General features: G+C 40.6%; 1 protein-coding gene across 1 annotated transcript in view; it reads left to right on the top strand.

Annotated features, from left to right (window-relative positions):
- The first annotated feature begins 251 nt into the window (after positions 1-251).
- The window catches only part of parvb (parvin, beta), an 83099-nt gene continuing 66879 nt past the window's right edge, over positions 252-16471 (top strand). Inside the window, exon 1 of the mRNA XM_039760610.1 lies at positions 252-773. Coding sequence (XP_039616544.1) covers positions 656-773 — 118 coding nt within the window. The 5' untranslated portion in view covers positions 252-655. The remainder of the gene's footprint in view (positions 774-16471) is intronic.

Here is a 16471-nt window from a genome sequence, read left to right as displayed (position 1 = left end):
GACAATATAAATGTCACTCACTTGTGGCAAAGCTACCTAAATGCCGTGCGACTAGCGATGGACAATGATCACGGGAAAGGGGTTCAACAGCACTAGATCGGGAACATTTCTTAGAAAAACAAACAGCAATTATTGTTCAATGCATCATCATTAATTTGATGGCGCATGGTTCATTGGTGCAGAAGTCCGACCGTTTTTGTATCAAGGAGTCTGATTAGAATTAGAGGCACACTCAGCTCATTAAGTATTTATGTACAGGGTATGTTTGATTTATTGTGTTGGAGGAGAAGTCGGGTTCATTATCATTCCTAAATAGTCCACTGATTCGAAGGCCTTATTTAATCTGACCATACGGCTTTCCGGGAGTGAGCAGCCCCATCACATCGACTGAAAACGGCAGTCTCCTTTTACTCATACAGACCAAATTTTGTGCTTGTTTGAGACGACATACGTTCAGCACGTCCTCTGCCATCGGCTTGTTCGCTATTGTTTGCTAAAGTCCCCCACTCAGCCTGGCCACTGTTCGCCTCCCGGTGACCTCCTGGGTGGGGTGGCGCTCTGCGGGCGTGGCGCTGGCTCTTTAAAAATCTCCGCAGCCACTGAATTACTTTTTTTTTTCCTTTGGACTGCCGGCTTGTGTGAGTGCCGAGAGGATATGTCCAGCATCACTCCGGTTAGATCGCCCACACTGCAATCAAACAAAATGAAGAAGGAAGAGTCTTTCTTGGGAAAACTCGGGGGCACGTTGGTCAGGAAGAAAAGGGCCAAGGAAGGTGAGTGCCGGCGTCAATATAATCCAAGCCGCGAGTAGCCGCCTAATCTTGGGAGTGCGGGTAGAGGAGACAGTGTGAAGAGACAAGCGGTGATGTTGATTAAACTTAACTGCGGCGTTTGGATACTGGCATAAGATAGGGCGAAGCGAGCGATTGATTACACGTTGCTTTTATATTTAACACTCCAATTCTCGACTTAACGGTTTTAAAGGGCTTGGATACGCCAGGTACATCCACCTGGCGCTCGTCACTCAAAATTGTTTTAACTCCTGCGGTGCTGTCATGCGAACGTCGATAAAGTGGACTGCGACATACCGGTGTGTTTTACGTTCTGAACCGGAACAGAATATATGGATGGATGGCGTGGCGGGGAAATGAGCGTTGATGTCAAGCGGGCAGGGAACAAAGTGACTGGTGACTTGCAGGTTTTTGCTTTTTGAGTGCGCGCCGAGCTGAGTCCGCACTATTTCGCACTGGTACGTGGGCCCGCCACGGTTGTTACTGGATTCGAGCGGCACCGCGCGCGCCGTTGCTTCCCAGAGTCGTCATGTGCGGTTGCGCAGTGATTGCCTTTATTTTCTTTCGTCTCACTCACGCGGGTTTGTTTGCTGCGCGCCGCTTTTAGCGCTGTGCAGTCAGTGTGAGGTCCCTATCACCGCAGTTCGGCCAGGCAGTAGCCGTAAGTATTGCAATATATGCGCAGATAATGTCCGGCGCATTGAATGTGTTATGTTGTAGACATTCTTGATGACTTACATCGCTACCTCAGCGGAGACAAGGGAGAAGTGTCATGGTTTCATTACGTAGAGTAAACAGGAGGTCGCCTAGTCTGGCCAATGTTTATTTTGTCACCAACCCCCAAAACCATAGGTTGGCCAAAGATCGTCTGGAATGGATAGCAGCTGGTCATTTCGAACACTTTCCAAATAAGGCTCTTCAGAGGGGGAGTTGGCTTGTCGGACTGCTGGAATCCGCCTCCGGGGGCTTTAGATATAAGTTCAAAACAAACGTGTGCAAACAGTTGGAAGTGTCAGGTTTCATTTCCCCAAAGTCCTGGGGTGACCGAAAATAAGTAAGCCTAATGATGTGACTAAGTGTCTATTTTTATTTTTATGAATGTGCAGCTCCATAAGTGAGATTTGTTCAAAGACCCACAGTAGATCTGAATCAATGTCAGTATTCACTGATAACGGTGTTAAAGTGTCAATATGGTAGCGAAGTCATGATTATTTCTGATATGCTTGACCAGTATGATAATGTGTCAGAACAGTGCTCAACGAATGGCATTTGCTGGATTAAACCGTGGCCTGTGTTTTCATTTTTCACCATGAATGCTGGTGAAAATAATAGCTGTTAACACCTGCTTGGCATCTCTGCCTGGCGCACCCTTCAACTGTGTGCTTTGGCCAGATACATAGTCATCAGCCAGGAGCCATCATTCATCAGTGTTTCGATCCTTGTCCTGGTACAACTGCTGGTGGTGAAACAGTGGCACAGATGTCTCCCTGCCAACCCCTGCCGCTGATCTTTGTGTCAGATGTTAGCACCCTTGGCTCTTGTCTTTCCTCCTGAGCCATAACCAAAAGCCACCCTTCTCTGCTTTTTTCACTAGTTGTTTTCCTGCTCTCTTGTCGCTTAATTCCAATAACTTCCAATGCCTTTGAGCAGGAGGCACATGCAGATAAATCTACGGCATTCTACCACAGCAGGGTAAGTGATGGATCTTCAACTGGCCTCCCTGCATTCGACAGCTAGATTGAAGTATTTGGTCAGCTTCTACTGCCTTCTACCATGGTATGTCAAGTTCAACAAGGAATACCATTTTGGCAATAGTCAACTATACACTGTGTCTGGCTGCAAATATAATGTGATGATCTCTTGTGGGATCTGGACTTGTCATATGAGATTGACTGTCATCTTCCACTCCTTACAAGGTATAAGGAGCCATGTTAGGGCTGGTTTATACCTTGCACGATGTGTGCGTCTGCGGACGCTACTGCCATGCAAGCTGTGTACTGCTTATACTTGCATACTTACATTAAGTCTGTATTACATTAAATCTGGAGAATTCCACTGGGTGCCAGTACGAGATATCATCATGGTGAGAAAACAATGGCATCACTGTGTTGTGAATTACTTGAAACGGTCATTAAATTCAGGACACCTTTCCCCAGTATCTCTGAAAAGGATGGATGTTTAATGACTACATCCATCAATCCAGCGAGGTGCCCATTCCAGCAAGTATCAGGCACGAAGCAGAAACAATCCCGGGATGGGGCATTAGCTCATCCATCGCAAGGAACATACAAGCACACACATATAGTAGCATCATTTTCGCATCACCAAGCCCCCAAACCTGCATACCCTTGGAAGGAAACTGGAGCACACTGTGGAAAATCACCAGGAAAACCTGCAAATTCCATGCAGGGAACACCAGAGACATGTTAACGCTCTTCCACCGCACCGCCACCACATGTGTAATTATTAACTACCAGTAACGGCGCACTGCATGATAATGTGAAGTGAATACACTTGACTTGAGCGTTCCTAGTGTTCATACTTCTTCTCTGCACGTTTAGCATTCATTTGCTTAGAGGATGATGTGCTTGCTGCTTCCTGAGCAGCTCTTCTTTTCTCCACCCTAGCAGCCTGCTTCTCCTCTTCTTTTGTCAGCATCTTTCAACATTAAAACTGATTAATTCAGTGTTTGTGTTGCAATTACTTAGTATGTTTTCCTTAATTTTTCACTTAAGCTGGCACTTAAATCATTCTTGAGGCAGATTGAAGACTTAAGATATGAAGAGGTAGGGGAAGTGACGGTGAAGGTGGTAGGGAATGAGAACGACGCCTGCACACATGAGCCGCATGGCTGCCCTGCTGGCCACTGCTGAGAGTTGATTCTACAATAAAATCAAATAAAAAGAGGAATAACCTTGGATATCAATCATCACCCCAAAAGCGGATAGGAGACGTCATGTAGTATATCTGTACCAAATCTCAAGTGAATAGATCAAACGGTTTGCGAGCTACAGGTGATTTTAAAGTCCTAGACAGACAAACGGACAGCCATGGGTAGTGTATTTTTTATAAGAAGGTGTTTATTATTTAAATTAAGTTCAAGATTTATATATTTATAAATGTAACATATACTTTAACACATTTCATCATAAAAGTGATATCTATACTAATAAAAGGCAAAGCCCTCACTCACTCACTCACTGACTCATCACTAATTCTCCAACTACCCGTGTAGGTAGAAGACTGAAATTTGGCAAGCTCATTTCTTACAGCTTACTTACAAAAGTTAGGCAGGTTTAATTTCGAAATTCTATGCGTAACGTTCATAACGGTCGACAAAGTCCGCCATTTTGAACTTTTTTATTTATGGCCCCATCTTCATGAAATTTGGTTGGCGGCTTCCCTGCGCTAACCGAAACCGATGTACATACTTATTTTGGTGGTATGACGCCACTGTCGGCCGCCATATTGAACTTTCCAATGGTCTTTGTTACTTATGGGCCCATCTTCAAGAAATTTGGTACGTGGATGCCCAACGCTAACTGAATCCTACTTACGTACATATATACGTCCATAGCCTGCAGCTCGGTCACCGTGTGAGGCGGCGTTGGGTCCCCCATCTCAACGCCTCCCACATTGTTGGCTGCCTGCCTATATAAGGCCATCCATCGCTCCGGTCTCTACATTCCCTTCCTTGCTTCGCCACGGGATTCACGTCTTCCTGCTGATAACTACTGCCTTTTTATTTAATGCATGGCTTCTCCGCTGTTTTATTGTTCGTTTATTACGATTATAGTTATTGTGTAGGTATTTTAGACTTACTTTACATTGTTCAGGTGCCCATTTCCTTTATCGTTTCAACCATACCCCCATTAACATGTCTATCGAGGTGATCACCATCGATCAAAGAACTGTCACTTACTGAGTGGTTTCCATGCCCGGAGATGGCACCTGTCTTTTCCATTCTCTTTGTTACATATTGCACGGCCATATCAGGCTCACTCTTGAGGAACATTGTTTCTTATGTATTGAATGACTGGGACAGGTTCAAGGTGTGGACTGATGACGGTACAGGAGATAATTATATATAGGTGTGGCAGAAAAGTAATGAGACTGGCAACACTGCAAGCGATCTGACAACGCTGCGCTGTTGTCCTTGATAGAGCACGTGTATCAGTACCCTCCCATAGCTCAGTGCGAGTTTCAACTCCTTCCGTTAACTACGTGATTTTTGTGACTGCTATTAGCGAAGTTTTGTTTTTGTTTGTGCGTCACGCAAAATGGAACAGCGGAATTTGGAGCAACGTTGTGCCATTAAATTTTGTGTTAAGCTTGGAGAATTGGCAAGTGTGACGTTTGAAAAGTTAAAACGGGCATATGGGGAACATTCTTTATCCCAAGCGCAAGTTTTTCGCTTGCACAAATCATTTTTGGAAGGCAAAAAACACGTTGAAGATGAACACCGTTCAGGGAGGCCTTCAACTTCGAAAACCAATGAAAACATCGAACGTGTGAACACTCTTGTGAGATCAGACCGTCGTTTAACATTAAGAATGTTGAGCGAACAATTAAATTTGAACAGATTTACCGTTCATCAAATTTTGACTGGACATTTGCACATGCGAAAGGTCTGTGCCAAAATGGTGCCGAAAAACCTCACAATTGAGCAGAAGGACAATCGAAAAAACAAGTGTCTTGATCTTCTTGACAGAATCGCTAATGAGCAAGATTTCTTTAGTCGTGTGATCACAGGTGATGAATCAGGGATTTTTGAATACGATCCTGAGACCAAGAGGCAAAGTCAGGAGTGGCACACTGCAAACTCTCCTCGAGAGAAGAAAGCTCGAATGAGCAAATCGAAGACCAAATCAATGCTGATTTGTTTTTTTGACAAAAGGGGAATCGTCCACAAAGAATTTGTTCCTCCAGGACAAACTGTCAACTAAGTTTTTTATAGAGACGTCCTTGAAAGGCTCAGAAAAAGGGTCATTCATGTGAGACCAGACATTGCAGACAAATCGATGCTCCATCATGGCAACACCCCATGTCACACTGCCCTCTCCATAACAGAATTTTTGACCTCAAAAGGCATTCCTGTGGTTCCCCAGCCCCCTTATTTACCTGACCTCAGTCTGTGTGACTTTTTCCTTTTTCCTAAACTGAAAAATGTCCTCAAAGGACTTCATTTCGGGACTTTAGCAAACATCCAAAAGAGTGTAACGGACATGCTGAAAACCATACCGGTTGAAGACTTCCAGCGCTGCTACCAACAGTAGGAATAACGTCTCCATCGGTGTGTAGCTGCCCAAGGGAACTACTTTAAAGGGGATAACATTGATGTTTGAAAAAAATAAAATAAATAAAAAATCAGTCTCATTACTTTTCTGCCACGCCTCATACTACACAGAAGCACTATAAGAGTGAAATGCTTAAGCCCTTCACCTATGGTTCTGCATGTGAGTTGATGGCTGCCGCTGAATTGTTCGGTTGTCGCTGTACCGAAATGGCCAAATTTTTTACACCTTTCGACAACCTCCAATGCCTCTTAAACATCTTAGCTTCACAGGTGACGATTTCAGTAGTGGACACTGATGTTTATGAATGTTTAAACTCTCAAAAGCTGGATGTGAAGTTATCAATGAAACCAGTTGTATGCTTACAATGCTTGACAGATGCCGAATGTCACTTCAACACAAGTCCTGCAAATACTATCATAATTGAAACAAACCATGAAACTCAAACCGATTATGACAGCAGCGATCCAAGCTGTGAGATTTGAGACACGATTACTTTTCACATGGCCAACTGTACGTTGCATGCTCAAGAGTAAGCTCAGCGCACAGCTTGGTCATATTACAACCAGAGGGCCAAACTGACAATGTCGCATACAAAGAGATCCTTAACAAATAACTATTGGTATATTTTCCCTCAGTTTAAAAAGGTTTAACTTGGTTTTTAATAAAAATATTAAGGCAGTACTTCGCCGCTGCAAAGCGCGGGTATTTTGCTAGTCTATACTAATAGAAGGCAAAGCCATCACTGACTGACTGACTCATCACTAATTCTCCAACTTCCCGTGTAGGTGGAAGGCTGAAATTTGGCAGGCTCATTCCTTACAGCCTACTTACAAAAGCTGGGCAGGTTTAATTTTGAAATTCTACGCGTAACGGTCATAACTGGAACCTACTTTCATCCATATATATATACGGCAATAGCCTGCAGCTTGGTCGCTGTGAGAGGCGGAGTTGCATCCTGCATCATTACGCCTCCCACGTAATTGAGTGCCTGCCCATATAAAGCCGTCCTTCGGCAGCTATCCAATAGACACGCTGCCGCGAAATATTCGCGGGTGAAGGACTGTGCTTATGCAAACGAAGATGAGATGGTCTGGCACAAACTCAGCGAAAGTGCGAGAGAAACTTTTAAGTGCCGGGTCTTAGCTAACGTTAAATAAAGCTGTGGACATCGCAAAATCGCATGACATAGCACAAGCACAGCTGAGAACCTTTGAAGCACGTACTCCGAGCGGCTCACATGAACTAACTTTGCAGGACTGGGAAAGGTAAACCCGTGCATGCAGTGTGTGATGTAACAACCCTCTGATGCTGAACAAGCCTTTTGTACACATATCAATAAGAAAGCAAGGCTTAAAGCTTAAGTTTAAATTACGTTCATAGACACGCTGCCGTTAAATATTCACAGGCAAATCCACAACTTAATACCGGGAATGCCTGTTAAACATCTTACAATATACAAGTTTAATGAGAAGATGCAGGGTAGGAACGAGACTTTGGATCACTTTGTAGCAGAGTTAAAATTGCTGTTGAAGGACTGTGCTTATGCAAGCGAATAGGAAAGCAGCGTGTAAAGCTGAACTTTAAATTAGGTTCATAGACACGCTGTCGCTGGCGTTTGTCATGCCTAAGATGAATACGATATTCGCGAGATAGATCGCACGAGATAGCACAAGCACAGCTGAGAAGCTTTGATGCATGTACTCTGAGCGGCTCACGTGAACTGACTTTGTTCTGGCTTTAACTACTGTGAAATAAACAGACATAAACTTAATAATCTCGAGAGAGAAACATGGTGGCAGCATAGGTGACGGGACTGCGCTGAAAGTCATGCCAGTTTGCTGTTAAAAGTTTAGGACGCGGAGACGCTAACACGAAAGGAAAATGGAGGGTCTGAGACCCGCCACTGACATTAAGCCTCAATGCTAAAGACCTGGCGAAGTCATGGAGAAGATGGAAGGACGAGTTCAGGTTATTCACAGAACTTGCAATGCCGGAGGCAAAGGAAAACACTAAGGTCAGATTTTTCCGTTATCATATTAGAGAGAGCGGCAGAGAATTGTGTCAGGCGCTGACCAGTGATGTAAGACCTGATGAGTTAACCATGAGCTTGATGATACTTAAATTTGATGAACTTTACAACCCGAAAATAAACTAATCTGTAGAGAGGTACAGCTTTTTTTCAAGAAGTCAGGCAAGGGGAGAAAATATAGACAATTGCGTCACAGATGTGAGAGTGTTAGCAGGCACATGCAATTTTGGGGAGATTAAAAGTTCCCTTATACATGACCGAATTGTGTGCGGAACCAGTGATGCAAGTTTAGAGAGGTGCATACAAATATGCAGAGCCACAGAACTGTCGAAGGAGAACAGCAGAACAGTCACACGGGGTTCCCAATTCTATACTTCTCCCAGTGCGTCTCTCTAACCCTCCGTGCGGGAACATTATCATAAGGGTTAACAATCCTATTGTTACACCTTCTACGAGCACCCAACCGTCCTTATTATGAAGTCTTCCTTGCTTTACCGCTGGCTGCTTCTTTCCATTCACCTTCCCAGCTCTTTATTTTAACAGTTTTCCTTCTCACTTTTCCACTCCTTCGCTGTCTTTTCCCTTTTCATTCAAAATACGCGCCTCCTTGCCTTTAGCGATTTGTGTAGTGAACACTTCGATGAATGAAACCTGTTATCTTTACAATGGTTGACAAACACTGAGTGTAACTTGAACACAACACGTCCTCCAAATACGAACCCGATTGAAAGAAATGACAAATCCTTGATGACGGCAACACTCATAACGGTCACAAAACAATTACATTGACAATCAGGTTTTGTTATTTTTAAAATGTTTCCTTTCTTTTTCATAACTACTTTAACACACTACTTCTCCGCTTTCGAAGCGCTGGTATTTTGCTAGTCAAGTATAAATCTAAGGATTCTGAATGTGTAGAGAGCTGGAATATCATAAATGTAATGTGCTCTTTGTGGCAGTTGCAACCTGCCAAAGCTGTCCATGTAGGAGGAAGCCCCAGAAGCACATAGTTAACAACTGGGTCGGCTTTAAGATGATGTTTACGACGGTCTACTTTAATGACAAAATAAACTATAGGATTAAAGTTGAAATTTCGAGTTTAAAGCCAAAATTTCCACTTTAATCACAATATAGACCCTTTTTTTCATCATTGTGTCCTTAATTTTTTTTCTCTGTGGCTCAAATATGCTTCTATACATTCTGATGTTGTTGTGAAGGTGCAAAAAAAAAAAAAGACAGCACAGGAGATGGTATGTGAGACCTTTAAAATGGATTAGATAATTGAATAGATAGATAATTGAATACATTTTTATGTCAGCATTTTGCTTCACAACATCGAACCGTTCATCAAACATTGAAACATGCACGTTGATCCTGTAGGATCTGCAGAGTGGCTTTTTGTCACATGTTGATAGTAAACGAACTGTAACGTCATATTCCAACTTGAACACACTGCGCCAACCCCCTGATATATTTTTTTTTTTTTTGCTAGTATTGCAACTCGCACACGTCACGTTAATGTCATCAGGACGGCATATCCAGTTCAATAGGCAGTGGGGAGAGAACTGAAGGCATTACTTCAATATCTCTGAGTACTGTAGTGCCTTTGGGAACCTCATGACACCGCCTTGACCTTTCAGTGCTCCTCCATTTTTGTCACCACTGCCACAATCAGGCTCTCCTCCTCCATTTTACTAGTCCAGAACCAGAGCAGTGGACCCTCTTCCCATCCCCGTCCTGAAAGTCCTGTTCGTGTCCTGCCTATGGCTTCCTCATGTTGAAGGCTGCAACAACACCAGTTGGACTTTTTACTTATGGCCAGTATGTAGTTGAGTATGTGCACCCCCAATGAGCTGGTCATTAGACTTATTCAGCTCCATGTCCAGCCTTGTGTTTTCTCGCTTGTACCCCAGGCAGTTGAATCACAATGGTAGCTGCAAGGCATTTCTCCCAAAGAGTTCCATTTAAGGCAGAGATCACGGCCACCCTAGCCATTTCCAGATGAACAAGTTAGCTTTCCCATACATTCTGTTTGCTGTTGGTAGTGAGATCTCACACTAGTTCAGAGGCCCCATCACCCTGTGGTACAGAATGTACTGATAACACCACACTATGTACTTCTTGTTGAGCTGTCTTTGATCTATTCTGGCTTTTAGTCTGTTTGAACCAGACCATCTGAAAGTTGTTTTTAACACCGCTTTTCTCTTCTGCTTGTCTGGGAGTTCTGTGATATTCTGCTTTCCCAGGCTTTGAATGGGGGATTCTTTCACTTCCTGAGAATATCGTTTTTTTTTGTTTTTTTTTTTTGTTTCTGACTACTTTCTGATGTGGACAGTTTAATAATATAAAAATACAGTAATCTATTAAGCCTTTCCAGGGGCATCTTAAAAGGCACAACCCAGTCGAATACCACGCTAACCTCAAAGCTAAAGAGGAAAAGAGTGGATTTATTTGTGCCACAGTTATTTTATTGGTTGAACTGTTATTTGAGTAAATGAATACATTTATTTCAGTACTTTTGCTGCATAGAAGCAATGGTTTGTAGAAATAGAGACAAAATGAAAAGTATACAAGGTTATAATGAGACCAGCAAAGTTATATAGTGCACACTTGGAACTATTAGAAGGAAGATAGAAAGAGTAGTTCAAGAGTGACAATACAATGATGGACGAGTAGGGTGACTGAAATAAGTTGAGTAGAAAATGGGTACATTTGGGGAAGCTTAAAGGTGAAAGATGGAGGGAAGATGGTAGTGGCCTGTGTATATATGGAGTCAAGAGGAAAATGGTGAGGTAAGGAGGGTGTTAGAGATTGAATTGTCAGGTGAAAGGTGGACAGGGAGAACAAAAAGTAGGTGGAAGGATGTGTTAGAGAAGAATATGCTGGAGTTGAAGTTTAATAAGGAGATGATTGGAAACAGAATGTAGTGGAAATGAGAGAAAGAGAGAGGGGGTTTTATTATGGTAACCCTTGACAAAGGAAAAAGAGGAAAAGAAAAATCAATCCTTTCATTCATTTCAGGCAGTGAAAGAAAAATGAATTGCTTCTAGATTATACTGTAGCTACAAGACTCAAAGTTTTCAGTTGAACACCACACTAGGAATAAAGTTGTGTTTATTTTTTTTCTGAAATTAAACTAAATGACAAAATTAATACATGTTTAAGAAAAGAAAATTGAGCTAGTCTTATCCAATTTGAATTGTTAGTTATTATTGAAACTTGCTTACTTGCTTTGTTTGCACAAAGAATAACAATATCAGAACCGACAGATGTGATACTGGAAAAATTGATTATAGGCATTTGTACGTTAGCATATCCCAAATTTGATTGGATAGCTTTTGTAATATCCAATCTGTTTCAATTAAAAGAGCTTTTTTTGGCTCAAGCAGAGGGTAATCCAATTATCTGTCCATTCATACATTTTCTGACCCTGCTTATCCAAGTCACTGAAGGCAAGGCTGGAGTTAACCCTGGACACAGGACCAGATCAATTGTATGGCACATTAATATACTGGAGACAAATATAGAGGTACTGGTTATTAAAAGGATGATAGTATTTTACAAGTCAAAGTTACTTCTTCACAATCATGGTGAATATAAATTTGCCATGTTAAACTGTGCTCTAAAGTGAAGCATTTTTCATAAATTAAAAAAAAATATATCTTGCCTGTTATGTTTTAAAATGGAAGTCACGGGGTCTCATGTATTGGTCCTGTGACATGAGATTGCACACACATTGTAAAATAGTACATCATTTAGGAAGGGTTAAAAACAAAAAAATATTTTTGTAAGATACAGCTATTTTAAAAGGATGCTAGCTCTGCACTTAACCTTGCTACTTATCTTCCTTTATGGCAACCTTTCATTCCTGTGGCATGGTTTTCTCTAGCATATCCATTTCATCTTGCCGCTGTAATAATTGACTTTATTAAATGTTGCTGCCCAGGAGTGAATTGCTGTCTCTGTTCTGTAGACTGTTAGACAATAATCACTGGAAAAAAAATGTCCCACTTAAAATCACTTACTGTATTTCACTACATGTGATGAACAAGATCCTAGACAAATCTAAAAAAATGTTGGTAATAGTTACTGCAGTAATACGGGCTTGAGTTAATGTCTACCGAGATCAAACAGTGAAAGATACAGGATGAGTCAAAATTATGTTAACATTTGAATGGCAGAAACAATTTATTCACAAAACATACATCATATGTGCAAGATGATTTACAGGAACATCTCAACCTGATCGCCATCGTGTTCAACTCACAAAAACCAACAAGCACCAGTACCATTTAAAACCCGGACACGCGTTTTGCGGGGAATAGATGATACCACAGTCTGTATTCTGTCCTTCAGGTTATTGATATCACAGACTTTCCTGCTGTACACACGCTCTTTCACTGTACCCTATAACCAGAAGTCACAAGGTGTCAAATCAGGGGAGTGTGGAGGCCATGGCAATGGTCCACCATGACCTATCCATCGACCTGGAAAGCTGTTGTCAAGGTAAAAACCATCCATTACTGTTAACATCATTTTGACTTGCCCTGTATTTTACTCACTCAAAAATGTCCTCTGCTGTAATCTTATTACCACGTCCTCTGCAAAAGTGACTCTGCATGCTCTATAAAATTCGATAATTGGACTGGGGTGCTTAAGTCTGACTATGGTTTAGCTCTATTGCATAATCTGTCCTTTTCATTTCACCAGTATTTTTTACCATGCACATGGCATGCCGTGGAAAGTATGTAATGCTGAGTGTTGACTCAACAAGCAGGTGACTTTGGCTTTTCAAAAATCTAAGGTTTTGATTAAAAAAAAATAGTGTGATCAATTTAGTTATTTATTGTCCTGTGTACAAAATATAGTAGAACTCTTTGCGTTTCATTCTTGAGCAGTAGGCACCACACTGTCCCTTATATTTGTGTTCCAAGTTGTATATACCCAGTTATTCTTTCTGAATTTCTGTGAAACACTTTGAGCATTGGAAAGGCACTATATCAATAAAATGTGTTCTTATTAGTTTGAATCTCATGCCATAAGTTGTGTAAAATAAAACTACACAGAATTTAATGGGTGAAAAGAGGATACGTTTTTTTTTATTCAATTGCATTTGAAGTGATATAATCATCTTTGATGTGCTTTGTTTGCTCTTTATTTTCACAAAAACACTGTATATCTTTAATTGATTTCATTTGCAGTAACATATCAATAATAAACTTGCAGTTCCTAAGTAGGCTTGTGATGGCTCAATAGCTTTAATAGACAGCAAATTCCAAAATCAAGCGATGAAAAAATGAAATTTGTTGATGAGTGTTACTGGTGTAGGGTCTGCAAATAACCGTTGTTCAGTTTTCTTAAGTATAACATTTCGGAAAGTATATCCAATAGAGTAGTACTCAATAATTGGCAATTGAAATATAACTATTATTATAAAATGACCAATGCTAGCATAAAACCATTACAGTATTACCTTAAGAAAGAAGAAAAGCAACTGAAAAGAATTCCCAGATGTATTATTGTGGAATTTTGCTTTACTATAGCCTATGTTTAACACCCCATGTGTACAGTCTTACCTGCATGTGGACAGCTGCTTTAAGCAAAGAGACTTACTAGCTCACCATAAGCAGACAAAACAGTTAAGCTACATCCGTGCCAGTCACCAAAGCAGGTGCCTGCTCATCTTGCTGCTACAATTAGAAAGCATCTTTTCCACTGCAGTTTAACCCTTGTGGGCATATGACAATCATCCACACCAGGTGCTTTAAACAATGTACCTTGACCTAATCAAATAGTATAAAATTAAATATTATTATAAAGCAACATTAATAAAAACTTATCATAAAAAAATTATGGTAAAGACCTGAAAGAGTGCTAATAAAAATATGCAGAAAATAAAGGTGATGGAAAATTAGCCTTTTAAAGTTTGGGCACACAGGTGCTTCAGATTGGTGTTCAGCCCAATTATTTAGGGTTTTTCTCCTTCACTGCTGTCCTTACTTTTTGCTCTCATGCTCTTCCATACCTGCCTGACCTGCCTTTTTTGCTCAGCGTGCACCCCAAACTTAAATGCCTAACTTTGCTTAAAATTAAAGATGATTACAAGAATAATCAATAAGCGTTTGCCTTTCTCAAACTGTTTGTCCATTTGGTTTCCTAATTTCCCCAGGACTAATAAATTACAAAACATATTTGAAACAATTTATTTTTAAGATTCTAAGGAATGATCTAAAAGATACAAGGTTCAAGGTCGTAAAGATTCAGAATTTAAAATCAATCTATAGCAGCCATTAAAAGTAAACACGGAGAGTGTTTAAAATGAGATTAAAGAGTCTAGAGCTTAAAAAGTTTAAGGAGACTCTGTTTAAATAAATGTCAAAAGGTACAGGTTCTCTAATTGCTGGCTGTTTACTCAGGCGTCTTTATTTCTGGCAGGTCAATTACTGTTAGTTCACACAGTGCACATTTTGACTTCCTTTTGCAGTCCATTTTCTTATTTTATATATTGATTAAAGAACAGTTTTGAGCATTTAAAAATCTTCATATGGCTTATTTTTGTACCAATGCACCCAACTACCTATTAATATTAGTTAAAACACAGTAATTCATTAAAATTATCTAAATAAGTAATAACTTGGAAAGCATTAATTTTATGTATAACGTTAGGGGTTGCCACAATGGATCATCTTCTTCCATATCTTTCTGTCCTCTGCATCTTGTTCTGTTACACCCATCACCTGCATGTCCTCTCTCACCACATCCATAAACCTTCTCTTAGGCCTTCCTCTTTTCCTCTTCCCTGGCAGCTCTGTCCATAGCATCCTTCTCCCAATATACTTCGCATCTTTCCTCTGCATATGTCCAAACCAATGCAAGCAGCCGAAAGAAGAAGAAAAAGAAAAAGAAGAAGAAATACCAAAAGTTATAATTACCTTAAAGATTGTAATTCCATTCTGAAGATAAATGGAAGCAAAAGTGGTTCTTCAAGTACAGATAGCCACAATGCATGGTCACTCTGTTGTGTGTTATACCACAAAATAATTAGCACAGCGCAAATTGTAATCCTGTTCTATCCCGTCCTTGTTATTAGTGGCCATTGTGGTCCTTGTTACATGCCCAGAGGTTCTGATCTTTTGCTTGCAGATCAACTGCAGTTTAAATTTCTAAACCCATCCTATGTTTAAATCTGTTAGGGCAGCTTTCCCCTGTATTCAATTCATGCAAACAGTTTTTAGCTGCAAGTTGATAACATCGGCTCATTGCAGTAATCGTCTTGCTTAAGGGCCCAACAGAGCAGAGACCCTTTTGGCATTTATGGGATTCGAATCAGCAACCTTCTTCTGATTGCCAGTGCAGATAAATTTAGTACATGTTAATTTTTTTTGTACATTTTAAGATTAATCAGGTAGTCATGGTATGCCCGATGCTGATATCCCTTCCACTTCCCCCAAATCCATAGTTCCCAGTCCATTAAGATCCTACTACTTCCAGTAACATTTCATTTATTATTACATTGTGGTGAAAGCCTTCCCTCAGTCGTACATAAAATTGAGCATTACTACTTTAGGTCTTAAAATGACAGTGGTTTCTGTTGTCACTGTAACACTTAAATTTAACATATACACTTCTGATATTTTTAGAATATCAGATTGCTTCCTAATTTGCTGTAAGATATAAGATGTACATGAGGTTGTGAAATATTTTAAAGTTTATTTTATTCAAGAGTTGTGGTGTTGGGGCTAAAACCTTGAAGGTTGGATTTTAAACCACAAGACTGTTTTTTCAAACCTTGACTCTGACATACTATGCATCGCTGAGTATGTTGTGCTCTAGCTGTTTAATAAAAAAGTAACCAATTGTAATGAATACTTACTCTGACTCTTGGTTATCTGGAATAAAGGCATCATGAAAGTATACTATAATAATAACAGGCAGAACACATTTTAATACATTGTGTCTCTTTCTACTGAAACTGTCCATTTCAATGCAAAAGAAGTAATGTGATAAACACTAATTTGGTTGTCTGCAGAAGTTCAGTATTCGTGCAGTGTGGCTGTCTACATCTTCCCATCAACCTCTTTTGTGTATGCTTTGCTTTTTCAGTTACCTGAGCTGGTTAGCTCAGTTTAAACTATGAGGTGGCATCAATCTAGGTTAATAGTCTTCAACTCAAGGCATAAGCTTTCTCATCTTTCAGAAACAATGGGCTGGATATTGTTGAGTTGTGTAATATGGTACTTGCTGAACAATATTGCTGCATCCACTCCATTATTTTGCTAACTGCTTTTCTGGATCTGGTTCACGTGCACCTTGTACTAGTAGCCCTGGGTACACTGCAGCATCACACGCACTTA

The sequence above is a fragment of the Polypterus senegalus genome, chromosome 8, assembly GCF_016835505.1.
Source record: "Polypterus senegalus isolate Bchr_013 chromosome 8, ASM1683550v1, whole genome shotgun sequence".
Classification (NCBI taxonomy): domain Eukaryota; kingdom Metazoa; phylum Chordata; class Cladistia; order Polypteriformes; family Polypteridae; genus Polypterus; species Polypterus senegalus.
This window is presented reverse-complemented; position numbering and strand designations above follow the sequence as displayed.